The following is a 15,680-nucleotide window of genomic DNA, read 5'->3' on the forward strand; positions in this document are numbered from 1 at the left end:
ACATTTTTACAGAGTAAGCCACCATTTGGTTTTATATTTAAAAAATAAACAGTTTGAATTGCATTTTTAACCAAAATCCACAAAAAAATGTAGTGTTTTTTTAACGCTGCCTTGCAAAACCCCTCTACAACGGTGTTGCTCCACCTATCCCCCAATACCCCTCCTTCTATTTATATTTTATATCACGTGAATTACGGTAATAATCTCTGATCACTCACGTCTACCGATTTTTTATTCGGTATCTACCGATTTTCCAAGAGTATAATTTTATATTTTGTGCCATAGACTAAGATAAATAATTAGTTAATGTAATCTGTGGATAAGTACTGTAAATCTAACCTAAAAAACAAAGAAATAAAAAATTAAACAAGTCGAATTGTATTTATTTGTGGCTAATTTGATACGTACAAAACGAGATGAATTTGTTAATGTTGATGCGAAATGCAGGTGTCCACGAATGGCGTACTGTTTCACATACTGTGAAACTAAATGGATTAACTAGAATGTTTTCATCAGAGGCCGAGGAAACAGAGGCAACTGCAGAGGCTCCAGTAGATCCTTTGAAAGATAGGAGAATTCCTATACCATTAGAAACTAGCATGAGGTACATAGAAAGTAATGCTTATAAGATTACATACGGAGATAAACCTGTATGGGCTCAATATAGACGAAATCATAAAGGTCAGATTCCCCCTAGAAAGACGCGAGAAACGTGCATAAGAAAAGGAGTTATTTCGGCAGGAAACCCTTGCCCAATATGCAGGGATGAATATTTAGTCCTGCATGAGAAAAACGTTGATTTACTAAAGCAGTTTATCTCTGAACACACAGGACAGGTAAATGACTTATTTTCCTATTTTTAAAATGAATTTACTTTAGGTGATTTTTTAATTGAATTACATGTTTGAAACATCGTTCTTATATTGCATCTATTTAAACATATAAAGATAACCTTACATCGATTCGACGTTTATATGTTGTGCTCATATTTTGTATATAATATAACAGAATATGTTTGTGTAAGTGGTAATGTATCACTATAAATGTTATGAATAAATGAAAAACATGAATATGTAATTGTATTTTTATAAAAAAAATCTTTAAATAACAAATATTCTTACTTTACAAAACCAAAAAATATTGAGATCTCTTCTTCAGACTTATAATTTTAATTATTTTCCACTACTTCGGGAATTACGCTGGCTATGTTTTCCACAGAGGGTGGAATACAAACTCTCTTGGCTTATGTATAAGTCACTGCACAACTCCGCTCTGGAATATTTTAGAAAATTATACATTCCAGATGAAGTAGCTGACAGACGTCTTATGCTTAGATCAGCTACATCTACGGCGAGAGGAAAAGTTTTTAAACCTCTATGCAACCAGCGCACTAAATTTGGTGAACGTGCATTTGCGGTCGCAGGCCCTATGACATGGAATGCTCTCCCAGCAGAAGTGCGAAATTGTTAGAGTGAAGTGACATTTCGGAAAAAACTTAAAAGCCACTTGTCCCCTAAATCATTCAAATAAATCCGTAGCATGTGATAACAAAGTAAACTTTTTTACTTATTTTAAAAATTAATTTTATTTATTTATAGAAGCCCTTGAGGTTTTATATTACGAAAATTGCGCTGTATAAGTTTAATAGAAAATTTTAAATCAACTTTTTATAATCTTTTTAATACGAGGAACGTTAGTAAAAAAACATTTTTTATTCATTTTGCCTTTTTAACCCTAGAAAGATAACCATGTTTTATAGTACGTTAAAGATAATCATACGTTACTTCAAAGTACAAGATATATATTTAGGAAAGTAGTGTCCTTACCTGAGCAGCACGAGTGTCTTCTGCAAGCTCTGTGGGTTGACTGAGTTGGCAGGAACAGCGAACGCAGTGGCGCCATATACAAGCAAATTATATTGATTTTTTCAAATCAATTATGTCAATTCGACGTAGGTTATCTATCTGTGGTTAACAACATGTTAGTCTGATACATCAAAATACTGTTTTTAATCTTCCTAACTCACGCTAACCATACCTTATTAATCTCTTGTCACATGTAATTGACTTTTTAATTGTTGTACCAATGAAGTGCCCTCTGCTTCATTAAATGCAGAATAGGTAATGATGATAGTTTATTTAACAGTATTAAGTATTAACTAATTAACTTTAATTTATTTCTTTTAATTCAATTAATTTCTCTAAAGAAAGCTAATTATTACGTTTTTTTCTTGTTGTAGATTCTCAGCTACAAAACCACAGGACTCTGCCAGAAGAAACACAAAGCGCTGCTTATAGCTATAAATCGTGCCAGAGACCAGGGAAGGATTATTTATGATGTCCCTTTCCGAGAATATGATTACTCTGAGTATATTCCATCCTCCCAAACCAATTAAAAACCCAAAGCAGATGAAGGAAAATATAAACCAAAATGATTAAAATATTTACTGTATTAGACACTATTTCATAAAATTAAATTTACATAAATTAAACTGTTTTTGCTCCCTCTAGTTATAATCTTCATGAATATAAAATTAAGTATTACACCATTTTCGAGCAGAGAGCATTCAAATTCAAGTGTTTAGTATCTTTGTAAGATCTATTTTTTACCAAGAATTGATTAAAAATCATATAATTAACATGAATTGGGTTGTGGTCCTGTGGCTAGTGTTCAGACGCATGGATCAGAGGTCTGAGGTTTGAACCCACTCTGCCCCAACCTAATTCTCATGTTCTAATAGTGAGTTATTTACAACTCGTTGAAAATGGTCCCAAAACTCGAAATATTATATTAAGAATGCAAATGATTCCTTTTAAAAAAAAAAATGAATATTGTGTGCACCATGACTTAAGTTTCGAGGAATGGTATTACAAAAAACTCACTATAAATTCAATTCTAGTTCTAAATTTTGTTGTAACAGAGAGGAAAAACATTTATGAGAAGGTAATATAGAAGTCTAGGCATTTACAGGGCTTATGACCTGTCATTGGCTAGTTTAAGTGGCCACTTTATACACCGTGTAACATTTATTATTCTGCCTATATTTAAACATCCACATTTCCTCAACTTTTCTATCTGTTGACTTGTGAAGTAAGAGAGCCGAAACCTTTATCGTGTGGGTGAGATTAAGATAAACCAGCCAATGATAGCTCATAGAACTGAGATGGACCTTATATGTATTTTCAAAAAAAAAATATTGAAGTGATGTCCCATCTCTGTTGCAATCAATTTCTTTTCATGTTCCCAACCGTTTCACCAGAAGTCAAAATCTGCTATTTATTAATCTTCTAAGAGCAACTTTGGTTTTTATGCCCCAATGTCCAGAATGTGTAGATTATTCAATTCATCACACGACTTGGAATTCTTTGGGATAGATTTTCCGGCTTTTCGTAGATCTCTTCGCAACTAAACAGTGTGGGATGAAGTTGGATTGGCATGTTTCAGCTCAAAGTTTTAGGTCTTTCGTTTTTTTGAATATATTGTATACAATTATTGTTTTGCCCTTGTTTGTCTTTGCTAAATAGTTTTATGTTCTTTTTGTTCAGTTTCTTGCATTTATGTTTCTTCATGTAACTGTTGTAATTGGCTTAGGCCGTATATATAATAAATAAATAAGCCCACCCTGTAAATGCCTAGACTTCCATATTCCCTTCTCATAGATGTTGTCCCTCTCTGTTGCAACAGATAACCCCCTGGGGAGGAGGTCCAGCCTGTCTGCAAACATTTGGACATACTCAAAACGTTGTTCAATTCTAGTGTTTAATTTCCTTCTTCAAAATGTTTTTTAGGTGGACACAGTAACAGCTTTTTTTTCCTCGAAAATGAACATGAGCCAACGTTTGGTCCGATTTTTTAACAAAAAATGACCACGGTAGAAGTTTAAAAATAATAAATAATTTAGCAGATTTATCTTTTTATTCATATTTTTTATGTGTACAAATATACATGTTACAAAAATGTCAAAATAAAACAAGGAAATTTTAATTAAATATATTATGGTTGATATATTTTTTTAAGAAAGAATACTTTAAAAACACAATATTAAAATAAGATCAAAATATGACTAAAAGAGCGAAGACCCCATTGACAAGAGCACATGGATATGCAATTAGGGGTCTCTGCTCCCGGTCTCCAGACATTGTTACAAATAATCTACTGGCTGATAAAGTGGACCACAGAACAGCCAGCCCAGCCATCCCAAATCCAACAGGACCCTCTAGCGAAACTATAACCCCCAGGCCTGCCAATGCGACCACAGGCAACAAACAATATCCCAACACACTTGCAACGCTTAAAAGAGTAAACACTCCATCCGTTCGACTCATCAATGAAAGCAAAAAATACATTAAAACAACTGATACCATAGACAATCCATAAACATAGCCAAATTGTGCCTTGTTACCAGATAGAAATAGGAACACTGCTAATGTCATACAAAATGCTATTGGTCCAGCAATATCCGTGTCTCTCAGTAAAAAATTTGCATCATCAGCGAGAGATTGTCCGTGGAAAGGATTAAGTACAGCTAAAGTTTTCTCCAGTATTCTGTCTGGGTAGATTTCTAATTCGTCTAACAGAGGGGGCTCATCAAATTCGCTGTCTCCGTGGGCAACTTCAGGGGGCAGAGGACTTGGCGTGAAAATATTTGGGTAGTATGGTTGAGGGGTTTCCACATATGGTTTCTGCTCATACTGGGCATTAGGTTGGCCGTAACTTTGTTGATCGCCAAAAGACTGAAAGTCTGAAAAAAATAATTAAGCCCTTAACAAAACTAAAATCATCTAATTTAATTTATCGTTTTATTATAAAGAGAACCAAAAATTCTGGTGTGAAATCCAGTCTTTTGTCTACAAATTCAAAATATTGTAATAAATCTAGGTGATTGGGAAAAAAAATGTTTTTACTTAAATATTAATATATCTCTGGCAGCAACATCTATCATTATTACAATTCCTTATAGGCAAGCAGCCTTGCCGATGCGCCTACATCTCGTGATTGCACCCGAATGAAGTTTATAACTGAGTATAATATATTAAATTAGTTGATTCTTCTGTTAAAGTTACAGTTGATAACTTATATAGTGCCTCAGAGTAATAATGCGTAACCTAGAGAGACGCCCTATCACTATGTTTCATATAACACGAGCAATGTTGGTTTGTTAGTTAGCAACCAATTGGCGGCCATTTTGTTTTATTTGACAACATAAACATAACGGTTCGATCGGATGCTTTTGTAGCTGTGCTTGGCTTTGTTTGTAAATAACTTGGATATTTACGTTATAATAAATAAAAATCGACCATGGTGAATTGCAGTATGTTTGGTTGCAGCAGTAGGAACGTCAAAGGTGTTAAAGGAGTCAGTTTTCACAGGTAAATGATTATGTTGCTTAAAAACATTCCTTATATCAATATATTTACTTCAGAATTTAGTCGAGATATGTTAGGGAAGGTATTTTAATTTTGGGTGGAGTAATCTCACTTTAGACCATTAAATTGGAAATAGATTTTTAGCAGATTCGTTACAGTACTTTCATTTTAAGTAAAACATTTAGCACTGAGTATACTCAGATGTGATATATTTATATACAAATATATAAGGCCTTGTTTAAATGGATAGTAAGTTTATTTTCTTCTTAATTATATATGTCGCCGCCAAATAGTTAAATCAGCCACTCCACTGAGCGGCTAGGCTGTTCATTAAATGCCGACATTCAACAGAATGGCTAGGCCGTTTGTTGAATTAACGTTTAACGAAAGGGTTGAACGTTGCTTAGCCTCTTTAATTTTAATAGAACAATAATAATAGTCCTATTTTTTATATTTTTTTATAGAAAAAGAAATTGCGTTCTTAAGATTTACCCAAATATTTCATTTTGACGGCCATTTAAATAACTCACTTTTAAAAAATGGGAATCAAGTTGGGTTAGAGTGGGATTTGAACCACGGACCTTTGGTCCGTGAGTCCGAGATACTAGCCACGGGACCACAACCCAATTCAAAATATTTTATTTTGTTATGTGAAGTTAGGTTGGGATAAGTTTAATAATAAATAATGAAAAAAACATTTTACATGGATTAATCCTTAATTTAACTTAATAATTAATCTTTAACTTGACTAAATACGTTAAGTCCAACCTATCCTAACCTAACCCAGTGGCTTTTGGTTCGGCCGTTTTCAAAAGGCTAGCTTTTAACCAGTCAACGCGTTGAACTGTGAGTTATCTTAATTCATTCAACGAACGGGCTGGCCATTCAGTTCAATGTCGGCATTTAATGAACAGCCTAGCTGCTCTGTTGAGTGGCTGACATATACATATATTTTTAAAACATGAGTTAAAATGTTTATCAAAATTTGGCTGAATATTAAAATAAAAAATAAAAATTGAGTGACATGTGAACATAAATTTTGGGCACTGTACAATCCTCTTGAGAACTCTTAAATCAATATTTTTCTCATTAAGTATAATAAATATATATATATATAATGACATTTATGATTTTTGTTTAGTAAATATAATTTTAATTTACATTTTTACACATTACATTTTTACATCTATATACATTTTTACATTGTTATCGGTTTTGTCAAAAGTGAAAAGAGTAGCAGGAAAAGCAAAACGTTAGGACTATTGGAGTTTTTTGTGAATTGAGATGAAACAATAAATTTTGGGTAGCTAAACTTGTGGTTAGTTTATGATAATCGATAGAATTCATGCCTAATTTAAATATTGATTCAAACCAGATGCGCAATTAAATTATATTTTAAGAGGTAAAAATATGTAATATCATTCAGTCATTGACATGTAACAGAAGCTGGCAAATATATTTTGAATGTAGATTTCCTTGACACATTCAGATGTCACAAAAAACTCGAATCTATTATCTAAGCAATAACGTGTGAAACAAATTGATTGAACTTAATTGATATTGATAAAGCTGACAAAACAATAGATCATAAGGATTGGTAGAAAATAGAAACGTTCGAGAAATTAATAAACTAACCTAATTGCTGAGGGGGCATGTCAGAAAATCCTCCGCTTGTATCGAAGCTATAACTCTGATGAGTGTTCTGATTTTGCCAGTAAGGATCATTTGGATTTGCATAATTGGCCATCACTCGAGAGTTTGAAACAATTCGGCTAAAGAATTACAACGACAAAATATTTTTGACACAACAGTTTGACAGCACATAGATGAAACAAGGCAACGTCATAATTTTGTAAAACATACCATTATTTGAGAAAACGAATCAGTACCTACGCGAAATATAATAAAATAGTGCCGCATCTACATAATACCAATACCCACTGGATCCGTCGGTGTTGACAATACCAACAAATGTGCTCCGGATGATATGATATAATATTCATATGGATGTTTAGGCATTTGAAAGGCTGATGAACTGTTTTTTAAACATGCATTCACACTGTTTAATAAATACATATGTTTTTTTAATTTAACTTTTTTTTTAAAATTTTTTAATTTAACATCAAGAAATTGAAATTTCACTTACTAATTTGAATATTTTAAATTAAAAGAGACAATGATTTAGAAAAAATAATATACTTACTGTTTTTTTCGAATATCTAATGAAAAAGCATACATTGTTGAAGGAATTGCACACGGGAACGTGTATTTTTTTATCAAATTTAGTTTATCTACTGGTCTCATACAAACGAAATTACTCCTCTAGGTACTGTAGGTAAACATGGCTAATATGTCGTTCAATAATAAATGAGTATTTCCAAATATTTTTAGACATGGCTAGATTTCACTCCCTAGAGAGATATTTAGATTGAAATTTATTGCAACAGAGAGGGAAAACACTTTAAGAAGGAAATATGGAAGTCTATGCATAAGTCTTGTAAATGTCTAGACTTTCATATTCCCCCCTCAAAAGTGTTTTCCCTCTCTTTTGCTTTAAATTTTGATTTCTTTACGATATTTATAAGTCAACAGTGTTTATATTCCACCCTGTGGAAAAGTACAAACCAAGTACGGAGTTTTGTGACTAAACACAGGAATTTTAAAAAATGAGTATGTACTGGTTGAATTATTTTACTAGTCGTAGAGTAGTCTTTGTTAAGGATCTTCTACTAAGGTAAGATGATTTATGCTTTAGATGCGATCTAGGGTTTTTGAATATATTTTCATCAATTTTTTTATTTTTATTTGTAAGTTTGTGAAACGAAACTAATATGAATTTTCGTGTGCTTTTCAGAAGGCTTAGTTAATTATTTCAGCTGCCCCAAGGCTAATGAAAGCCTAACACCTTCATTCGTCGTCTTTTCGACCAACAAATAAATATAAAGTTAATAATTCAATTCATTATATAATTAATAATTCAGTATAAAATTTTAGTAAATATATTAAGATATCAATTGCACAAGACGCCATCTTGTCAAAATGAAAGTATATTTAATGTTTTCGTCTTCTTTTTCTTATCAGCCCGTTTCTCTCCACTGCTAGATATAGGCCTCTTCCAAATTTTTCCATGTTTTTCTGTCCTGGGCACTCTGTTTCCATCCATGGCCCACAAGTTCGAGGACGTTGTCAGTCCATCTCTTTTGTGGTCTCCCTACTTTCCCTTTTCTTTCGTAGGGTCTCCAGTTTAGTATTTTGGGGGTCCACCTATCGACTTCTTGTCTCGCCACATGTATAATGTATAATGATAATTAATATAGTTATTAGAAAAAAATTGCTTTGACTACATAAAAATATTAGAATTGAAATTATGCAATAGTTACAAACATAATCAAATACACAAAATAATAGAAGCATTACATTAAAATTAATAAATATAATTAAGATTTGAGATATAAAACTACGAAAAAACAGTTGATATGATACTAAACTTAGCCATAGCCCTGCGCCGGCTGGCCTAGAGCGGAGGGGGTAGGACTACTCCCACCAATCGAGGTACGCTGCCTACGGCAGGTCTCTTAAATAGCAGCGCACCCTGCCTGAGTGGGCCATTACATCGATAGCTGCAACACATTAAATATAATTTAACGGGCCTTATACATTATGGTAGGTTTATTACATTAAAAATATTTAACAGCTATATTGCCCCCGATATCGCTGAGGCCAGGCCCGAAAGTGCACGTATCTTTATTGAGGACCTAGCACTCAGCTAACAAATACTGGGATGTACAGCTATCATATTTATTTATTTATGTTTTTTATTATAATTCATTTATTCTGGAACATATAACATAAAGAGGAAATAAAGAAAGAAAATAAATTGTGGTTTTTAATGAATGAATGAGTTTGCATAATAGTATAGATATATAATTAATAGATAATAACGACAACAAACCAGGCGTTTCTCCATAATAGATAATAATCTAATTATTAATTGTTTTTTGTATTCAATATTAAGGTCATCACCTTTTATCAAGAACATACGGAAATAAAAATATATATGATTAACATAATTATCGTACTTAGTTTTACGAGTATTTGTATTATTTCAAGATAAGAGATTTTGTAAATGTAAGCATGTCCTTTTTTTTCCATCAATCGCTCTATTTTATGTATCAGAGCAGTTCAGTTCTTATCAGAGTAACATATATTATATGTTATTGGCTAAAATTATTTGCGTAAGATCTAAAATTTTACTGGTGTGATTTCAAATTTTTGTCTAAACATGCGCGAATATTTATTTTTTCCATTATTGTCTAGTAATGTACTATGTTTATTATTTCTGAGTTTATGTCTATCATATATTATGGTAAAGATTATTGAATTTTTCGATAAATCTAAAAAAAAAAATGTTTCAGTACAATATAAATGCAACGAGAACATTGAAATAGGTAAGCAAAAAACGATTATTACCATTCGTAAACATAAATTATTCATAATTTTAAACAACGCTTTTTAAATAGGGTTTTTTTATTATTATGATAATACTACATGACACATGACCTATTTTTTTATAAAATTGATGAAAGAGTCCTCCTCTCTAGGGAAACCTATTCTAAGGACTGTACAGTGTTCTTTTTTTTACATAATTCATATGTCATTCAAATATATTTTTTTTCCTTTATTCTAATTTTCTTAAACATATTTTGATTTCTCTTTTGAAATATCAGTTAACTTAATTTTATGGGGAAACATAGCAGAAAAATAATCCTTGCACCTTTGTTCAAATGTTGCGTTAAAGGGAGGAATATTGACAATTATATTATTTCTTGCCATCTTATATATTCATATCCCTGAGCAAAAACGATGACAATGTCCATCTCCAAATCTGCCTAGCAGAAAATTTTTAGCATATACAGGCACATCAAAGGCTTTAAAAACTTCTGTAAATTGGTACCTTGAGAATAACTTTTATGATGCCTTTTTGTAATGTAATAATTCATTCAAGATCAGATATCCATCTTATTAGTCCGTATTCTAAAATATACTATGCACATAGGCAATGTGCATAGCATATTTTTTTCATGTAATTTTTTCTCATGATGTTTCTAATGGTCTTAAAGAAATACATTATCTTTATGAGTTTATTAGCCGTGTTATTAATATATGAGTGTCCCATTTTAAGTTCTCATTTATTTGAAGCCCATTTTTTTTATTCTTTTTTTAATTTTTTTGTTTCATTTACAATAAACATAAGAGGTAAAACAGAGTATTTGAAAAATAAAGGATAATTACATAGCAATGAAATACATATTAACAGTAAAAATAGTAAACAAAATAATCCCACAAAAGCAAGCTGTTTGAATACAAGAAATGTTTATGAATTTTTGGCTCCTATAATAATATTTAATAGTTTTAGTAATATTCAATAGTTAGTATAAGATATTTAATAGTTTTGGAGTGTGCCATGGTAGGACAGTTGCAGCTTGATTTATTTTGGCAGTTATGTATTTGAAGTGCTAACAACTCATCTGGTTTGCTTCATGATTATTTGGTTAATTAGAGCTTTCATTCTTAAACTAACATCAAGACTAGATTCACTATTTAAATAAAATTAATTTAGGTTTTATTTCAATACATATTTTAATATTTTACTATTTTTAAAAAAACTTTTCTACATTTGTTTGCAAAATCAATGATGTAATAGTGGTGTTTTATTGCAGTTAGTAAAAATTACAACGATGGGGAAGGTAGTGATGAATCATTTGTAGATGATGTTTTACCTGCCTTGCCTGCAAATTTACAACATATTCCATTAAAATACACAAAAACTTCTGATAGAGAAATGATTCAAAGATCAAATCAATTTTATGAACAAATGAATGCTCGTAGGACTGTGCGTTCTTTTAGTACAGAGCAGGTTCCAATAGAAGTCATAAGGAACATCATCAAAACAGCTGGTTGGTAAAAAATATATTGACGCGGGTAAGGCTATTTACTTTAAGTGATATTTTGCAAACTTTACAGGAGAGCCATTTAAACATTTAAAAAAATTATATCTCATAAATTATACCTCCATTCAGAACATCATCTATAGACGGGGTAAATCATATTTTAATGTGTATTTGCCTATTTATTGAAAATATTTTACAAGTCCCGCGTCCTTTAATGTAATTATTTCTGTCATTATTAAAACTACAATGTCGCTTAAAGTAAATAGCCTTTCCAGCGTCGATAAACATGACATAAAAACTAAGAATACTGAATAACAATTATTCCATATATACACAATATCTAAAAACACCTTGCTAGAATTAGTCTTTCTGAAACTTCTAGATGTAGATTCTGCAATGCAAATGATGAAACACCTTTACACATGTTATGTGAATGTTATGCTTTACTTACATCATCGTCGGTGGAGCATTGTTCAATCCTGAGGATATGAGAGCACTCGCCCTGAACAGCCCGATACTTCGAGATTCGAGGGTGTTGTAATCTAGCATCCCTACTAGAAATAATAATGGATATTGATTATTTTATTTTAAATACACGTATCGTAAAAATCACATTTGAACCTTCTCTATTTCAAGGATGCGGTTCGATTCAGAAGGGTCCCAAATATTAGCATGTACGAGTATTTTACTACAAAATAACATTTAAAATTGTTATAAAGCACATTTTTTTAAATGTTAATTTGTGCTGGGGGAGTAATATGATAGTTTTGGTAATTTTTATAGTTATTGTTCTAAATTAATAGTTATAGTTCTTTTGTAGCTTCAAAACATGTATTTTTTTGGTATTTTAAGGAACAGCTCCGAGCGGTGCCCACACAGAACCATGGACCTTTGTGGTTGTCAGCGACCAATCAGTCAAGCAACAAGTGAGGGAAATTGTAGAAGAGGAAGAATATATAAACTACACTAGAAGAATGGGTCGCCAGTGGACGGCAGACTTGAAGCCATTTAAAACTAATTGGAATAAACCATACTTAACCGATGCTCCTTATCTGATTCTAGTATTTAAGCAGCTTTACTCCTTCACCGACTCTGGAACTAGGAAAAATCACTACTATAATGAAATAAGTGTTTCTATAGCATGTGGAATGCTGCTAATGGCCATTCAGGTAATTTACTATAAAAATATCAATAAACAAATCTTAAATTGCCAGGTCAGCCTCATGGTGTAATGGTCGGCGCGTTTGCCTACCACGCAAGACGCCTCGAGAGGGTTCGATTCCCGACATGGTTGATGTGAAATATTTATTTAAAAGGGTGTTTTCACACTAGAATATTTCATAGTCCATGGACTGGTATCTGAAGCGTATGACTTATCATCATGTAACAAAAATTATCAAGATACGCTGCAATTGGTATGCCAATGCAGTGCCCTATGCACTATTAGGTGCGGAAAGGGAATGATGGTGATGAAATTGGCAGGTCTCAAAAAATTTTTATGTCAGTATGGTTTCTAATTTACAAAAATATCTGCACACACTTTTTATAATAAATATATTTTTGCTAACTGCTTAAGAATTACCTTACCCATACAATCATGATCATGAAGTATTTTCCTATACTGTATCAATAAAGAAAAATTATTCCCTTGAGTGAAACCCAACTCCTAAATTTTTATATGCATACTTATAATTCATTTTAAAAAAACTGATAGATTGGGCTCAGCAATAATGATTGTTGAACCTATTAGCAGTTTTTTTTTTTTAATTAAAAAATAATATTAATACATATATCACAACTGAGATAAGGAACATTTTATAGAAGGAAATATGAAAATCTAGGGATTTATTTTTCTATAAAATGTTCATCTCTGTTGTTATATATTAATGACGATTCCCAGTTCATAACCCAGTTCGTGTCTACAGGAATGAAAACAAACCTAAAACATTGTTGATAAACAATAATAATTGAAAGTTATATATGGCTAAAATGGGCTCATTACATTTCTTCAATTTTCGAAATATTAATGCCATTTTTCCCCCTGAATTAGTTCAATAAAATGGAATAATAAAAACTAACAAAATGTGTCTCCCTGTCTTATAAACAGCTGGCAAAAAAATAGTAAATATGTGACGATTGCTGCAACGAGATCAGAGATTATGTCAGTTAAAAAAAAAAACCTTTTTAAAAAATACAAAGTAGACGTTTTTGTTTGTTCTTTTCGGTGATTGTATGTTTTTACATATATTACATTAATTAAAAACCTTTTTTATGAAATAAACCCAGAGTCCCACAAACAAGAATTTTATTCTTCTTTTTGCTCTCCTTTAAAATTCGTTCTTGCCGTAGGTATACCCTTCAATTATTATTGTTTAATTTTCATGGTATATAAATACCTATATGATTTTTAGTCAAACTTTGAAACTTATAAGCTTAAAAATACAAAAAATATTTTACTGGAGAAAAATGGTGAAAATTGAAATTATTTATTATGTAAGTGTAAAATTAAAAAACCAAAATTTCGTATAATAAAAAAATGAACTTATGTGAAATCGGGTCTAAATAATTTCAAAAAAACCTATTGCAGTGTGGCGTGATGATTAAAAATTATGTAACTTTTTTCATATGTACGTATGTCCTCGAGTTTGGTTCGCCGATTTGGAATCCTCAATATAATACGTACAAAAATTGTATTGAACATATTAAAAATTATTTTCTTAGACAATTAGATTTCAAAAATAATGTTTCATTCTCAAGTAGGACTGAGTCAGCTAATTTTCACAAGGTTCAAAATGTCGCAACTCGGCGTACCATGTTGGATATGAGCTTTCTATACAAAATTGTTAATAACGTAATTGATAGCCCAGAAATTGTTAGAGGCATTTCATATCGAGTCCCTGTCCGTAGAACTCGTCAATCTGCACTCTTCGACATTCCTAACTCAATGACTAATTATTTAAAAAATAGCACTCTATGAAGAATACAGATTACCTATAATGACAGTTTTAGTGACATCGACATACTACATTGTAAATACCATATTTTTATCAGATCAGTTAAAGACATTTTAAATTTATCTCCTGCTTGACTTTTAACTTTTAATTTGATTTTTAATTTTATCTTTCAATTTTAACTTTTTAATTTTAATTCTTAATTTTAACTTTTATTTTAAACTTTTAACTTAATTTTAATTTAAACTTTTCATTTTAATTTTAACTTTTACTTTTAATTTTAAACATTTGATTTCAACTCTTAATTTATACTTACTTACATCTACTACCTGCATTGAATAATTTATTGTTGGTTGTGATTTTTTACAATTAAATTTAAATGTTCATGGAAGCAGAGAGAGAGGGAGGAAAGTATATATACAATGTCTTCTCCTTTTTATGAACTTTTTATGTAATATTTTTATTTTTACTTTTTTAGAATTAAATTATTTTTCCCCTCTCCTCCCGCATTCATTAGTGTGAAATCTGTAATTGGTCTTACTTTTTTTAATTGTTCTTTTGTACCTTGTTTTATACAAAGACTGTATGATTTCATTAATAAATAAATAAATAAATGGATTCAATAAGAATAAACCTCCATGTATGGAATGCAAATAAACCTTTTCAATCTGGATTTTAACTGAGATTGTCTCCAGTAATAATGCTTTAATTTTCATTGATCTAGAATGCTGGACTTGTGGCTCTCACATCTACGCCACTGCAGTGTGGAAATCGACTTCGAGATGTTATGGGAAGACCGGATAGGGAAAAGCTAACACTTTTATTACCAGTGGGAAAACCTGCTGATATCTGTACTGTTCCTGATCTAACAAGAAAATCATTTTACGAAATATGTGTGGAAATATAAACATGCACTTTAAAAAAACACCCATGATTTAATAAAAGCATTTATTTTAAGATGTATAAAATTTGTAAAAAATAAAGTAGTTTTTTAAATGTTGTATAAAATTTAATAATATGATATATTCTATGTAACTTCAATACCGCCGAAGAACAATTTGTCAAAATGTTCAGGAGAGAAAAAACCTTGCGATTTCATAAAAAAAATAAAAAATATATAAATTTAAATATAGCTTATTTTGTGCTGTTGTTGCTGTTGTTAATTTATATAAGAAAATATATTTTTACTATAGTATGCGTCTATACAAAGTTAATTATGGCAGTTACGTATGGCATATTTGCGGTATTCCCTTTATGCAAATCGAGTATATCTCATCCGCTGTTAACGAAAAGGCGGACTGTAAATGAAAATCGAATTTCATTCAGTTTTGTTAATTGGGAAATATTTGAGAAAGGAATAGGTACATAGAGTAGATACCTACCTTTAATATAATCTGAATGTTCTTCAATTT

At 31.1% G+C, this 15,680-nt stretch overlaps 3 protein-coding genes across 4 annotated transcripts; 2 read left to right on the forward strand and 1 right to left on the reverse strand.

Moving 5' to 3' along the window:
* The first annotated feature begins 312 nt into the window (after positions 1 to 312).
* On the forward strand, positions 313 to 3,629 carry mRpS18B (mitochondrial ribosomal protein S18B). Its single transcript, XM_088243741.1, has 2 exons — positions 313 to 836; positions 2,240 to 3,629. Exons 1-2 carry the CDS (start codon positions 417 to 419, stop codon positions 2,393 to 2,395), a joined length of 576 nt encoding a protein of 191 aa, XP_088099867.1. The 5' UTR covers positions 313 to 416; the 3' UTR covers positions 2,396 to 3,629.
* Positions 3,630 to 3,896: 267 nt separating this feature from the next.
* On the reverse strand, positions 3,897 to 7,213 carry Yip1d1 (Yip1 domain-containing 1). The gene is made up of 2 exons (XM_088243740.1): positions 7,002 to 7,213; positions 3,897 to 4,741 (listed from the first exon to the last, which is right to left on the reverse strand). Exons 1-2 carry the CDS (start codon positions 7,111 to 7,113, stop codon positions 4,053 to 4,055), a joined length of 801 nt encoding a protein of 266 aa, XP_088099866.1. The 5' UTR covers positions 7,114 to 7,213; the 3' UTR covers positions 3,897 to 4,052.
* A 2,321-nt stretch (positions 7,214 to 9,534) lies between these two features.
* On the forward strand, positions 9,535 to 15,463 carry Iyd (Iodotyrosine deiodinase). 2 transcript variants are annotated; one of them, XM_088243739.1, is made up of 5 exons: positions 9,602 to 9,622; positions 9,782 to 9,814; positions 11,087 to 11,323; positions 12,170 to 12,486; positions 14,993 to 15,313. In XM_088243739.1, the coding sequence occupies exons 3-5, from the start codon at positions 11,209 to 11,211 to the stop codon at positions 15,173 to 15,175; spliced, it is 615 nt and encodes a 204-aa protein (XP_088099865.1). In that variant the 5' UTR covers positions 9,602 to 9,622; positions 9,782 to 9,814; positions 11,087 to 11,208; the 3' UTR covers positions 15,176 to 15,313. The 2 variants fall into 2 exon arrangements, with proteins under 2 accessions (XP_088099863.1, XP_088099865.1); XM_088243737.1 differs by having other exon boundaries at positions 9,535 to 9,814; positions 14,993 to 15,463.
* The last annotated feature ends 217 nt before the right edge of the window (positions 15,464 to 15,680 follow it).

Source organism: Micrasema longulum, unplaced genomic scaffold, assembly GCF_059751315.1.
Source record: "Micrasema longulum isolate JH-2025_06_02 unplaced genomic scaffold, ASM5975131v1 h1tg000226l, whole genome shotgun sequence".
In the NCBI taxonomy this organism is placed as follows: domain Eukaryota; kingdom Metazoa; phylum Arthropoda; class Insecta; order Trichoptera; family Brachycentridae; genus Micrasema; species Micrasema longulum.

Excerpts from the sequence above, each read along its gene's own strand:
- mRpS18B (XM_088243741.1), top strand. The coding sequence starts at position 417 with ATGAATTTGTTAATGTTGATGCGAAATGCAGGTGTCCACGAATGGCGT. Across the intron at positions 837-2,239 it reads TCTCTGAACACACAGGACAG|ATTCTCAGCTACAAAACCAC; the intron begins GTAAATGACTTA and ends TTCTTGTTGTAG.
- Yip1d1 (XM_088243740.1), bottom strand. The coding sequence starts at position 7,113 with ATGGCCAATTATGCAAATCCAAATGATCCTTACTGGCAAAATCAGAAC. Across the intron at positions 4,742-7,001 it reads CATGCCCCCTCAGCAATTAG|ACTTTCAGTCTTTTGGCGAT; the intron begins GTTAGTTTATTA and ends TATTTTTTTCAG.
- Iyd (XM_088243737.1), top strand. The coding sequence starts at position 9,649 with ATGCGCGAATATTTATTTTTTCCATTATTGTCTAGTAATGTACTATGT. Across the intron at positions 11,324-12,169 it reads GAACATCATCAAAACAGCTG|GAACAGCTCCGAGCGGTGCC; the intron begins GTTGGTAAAAAA and ends TGGTATTTTAAG. Across the intron at positions 12,487-14,992 it reads TGCTGCTAATGGCCATTCAG|AATGCTGGACTTGTGGCTCT; the intron begins GTAATTTACTAT and ends TCATTGATCTAG.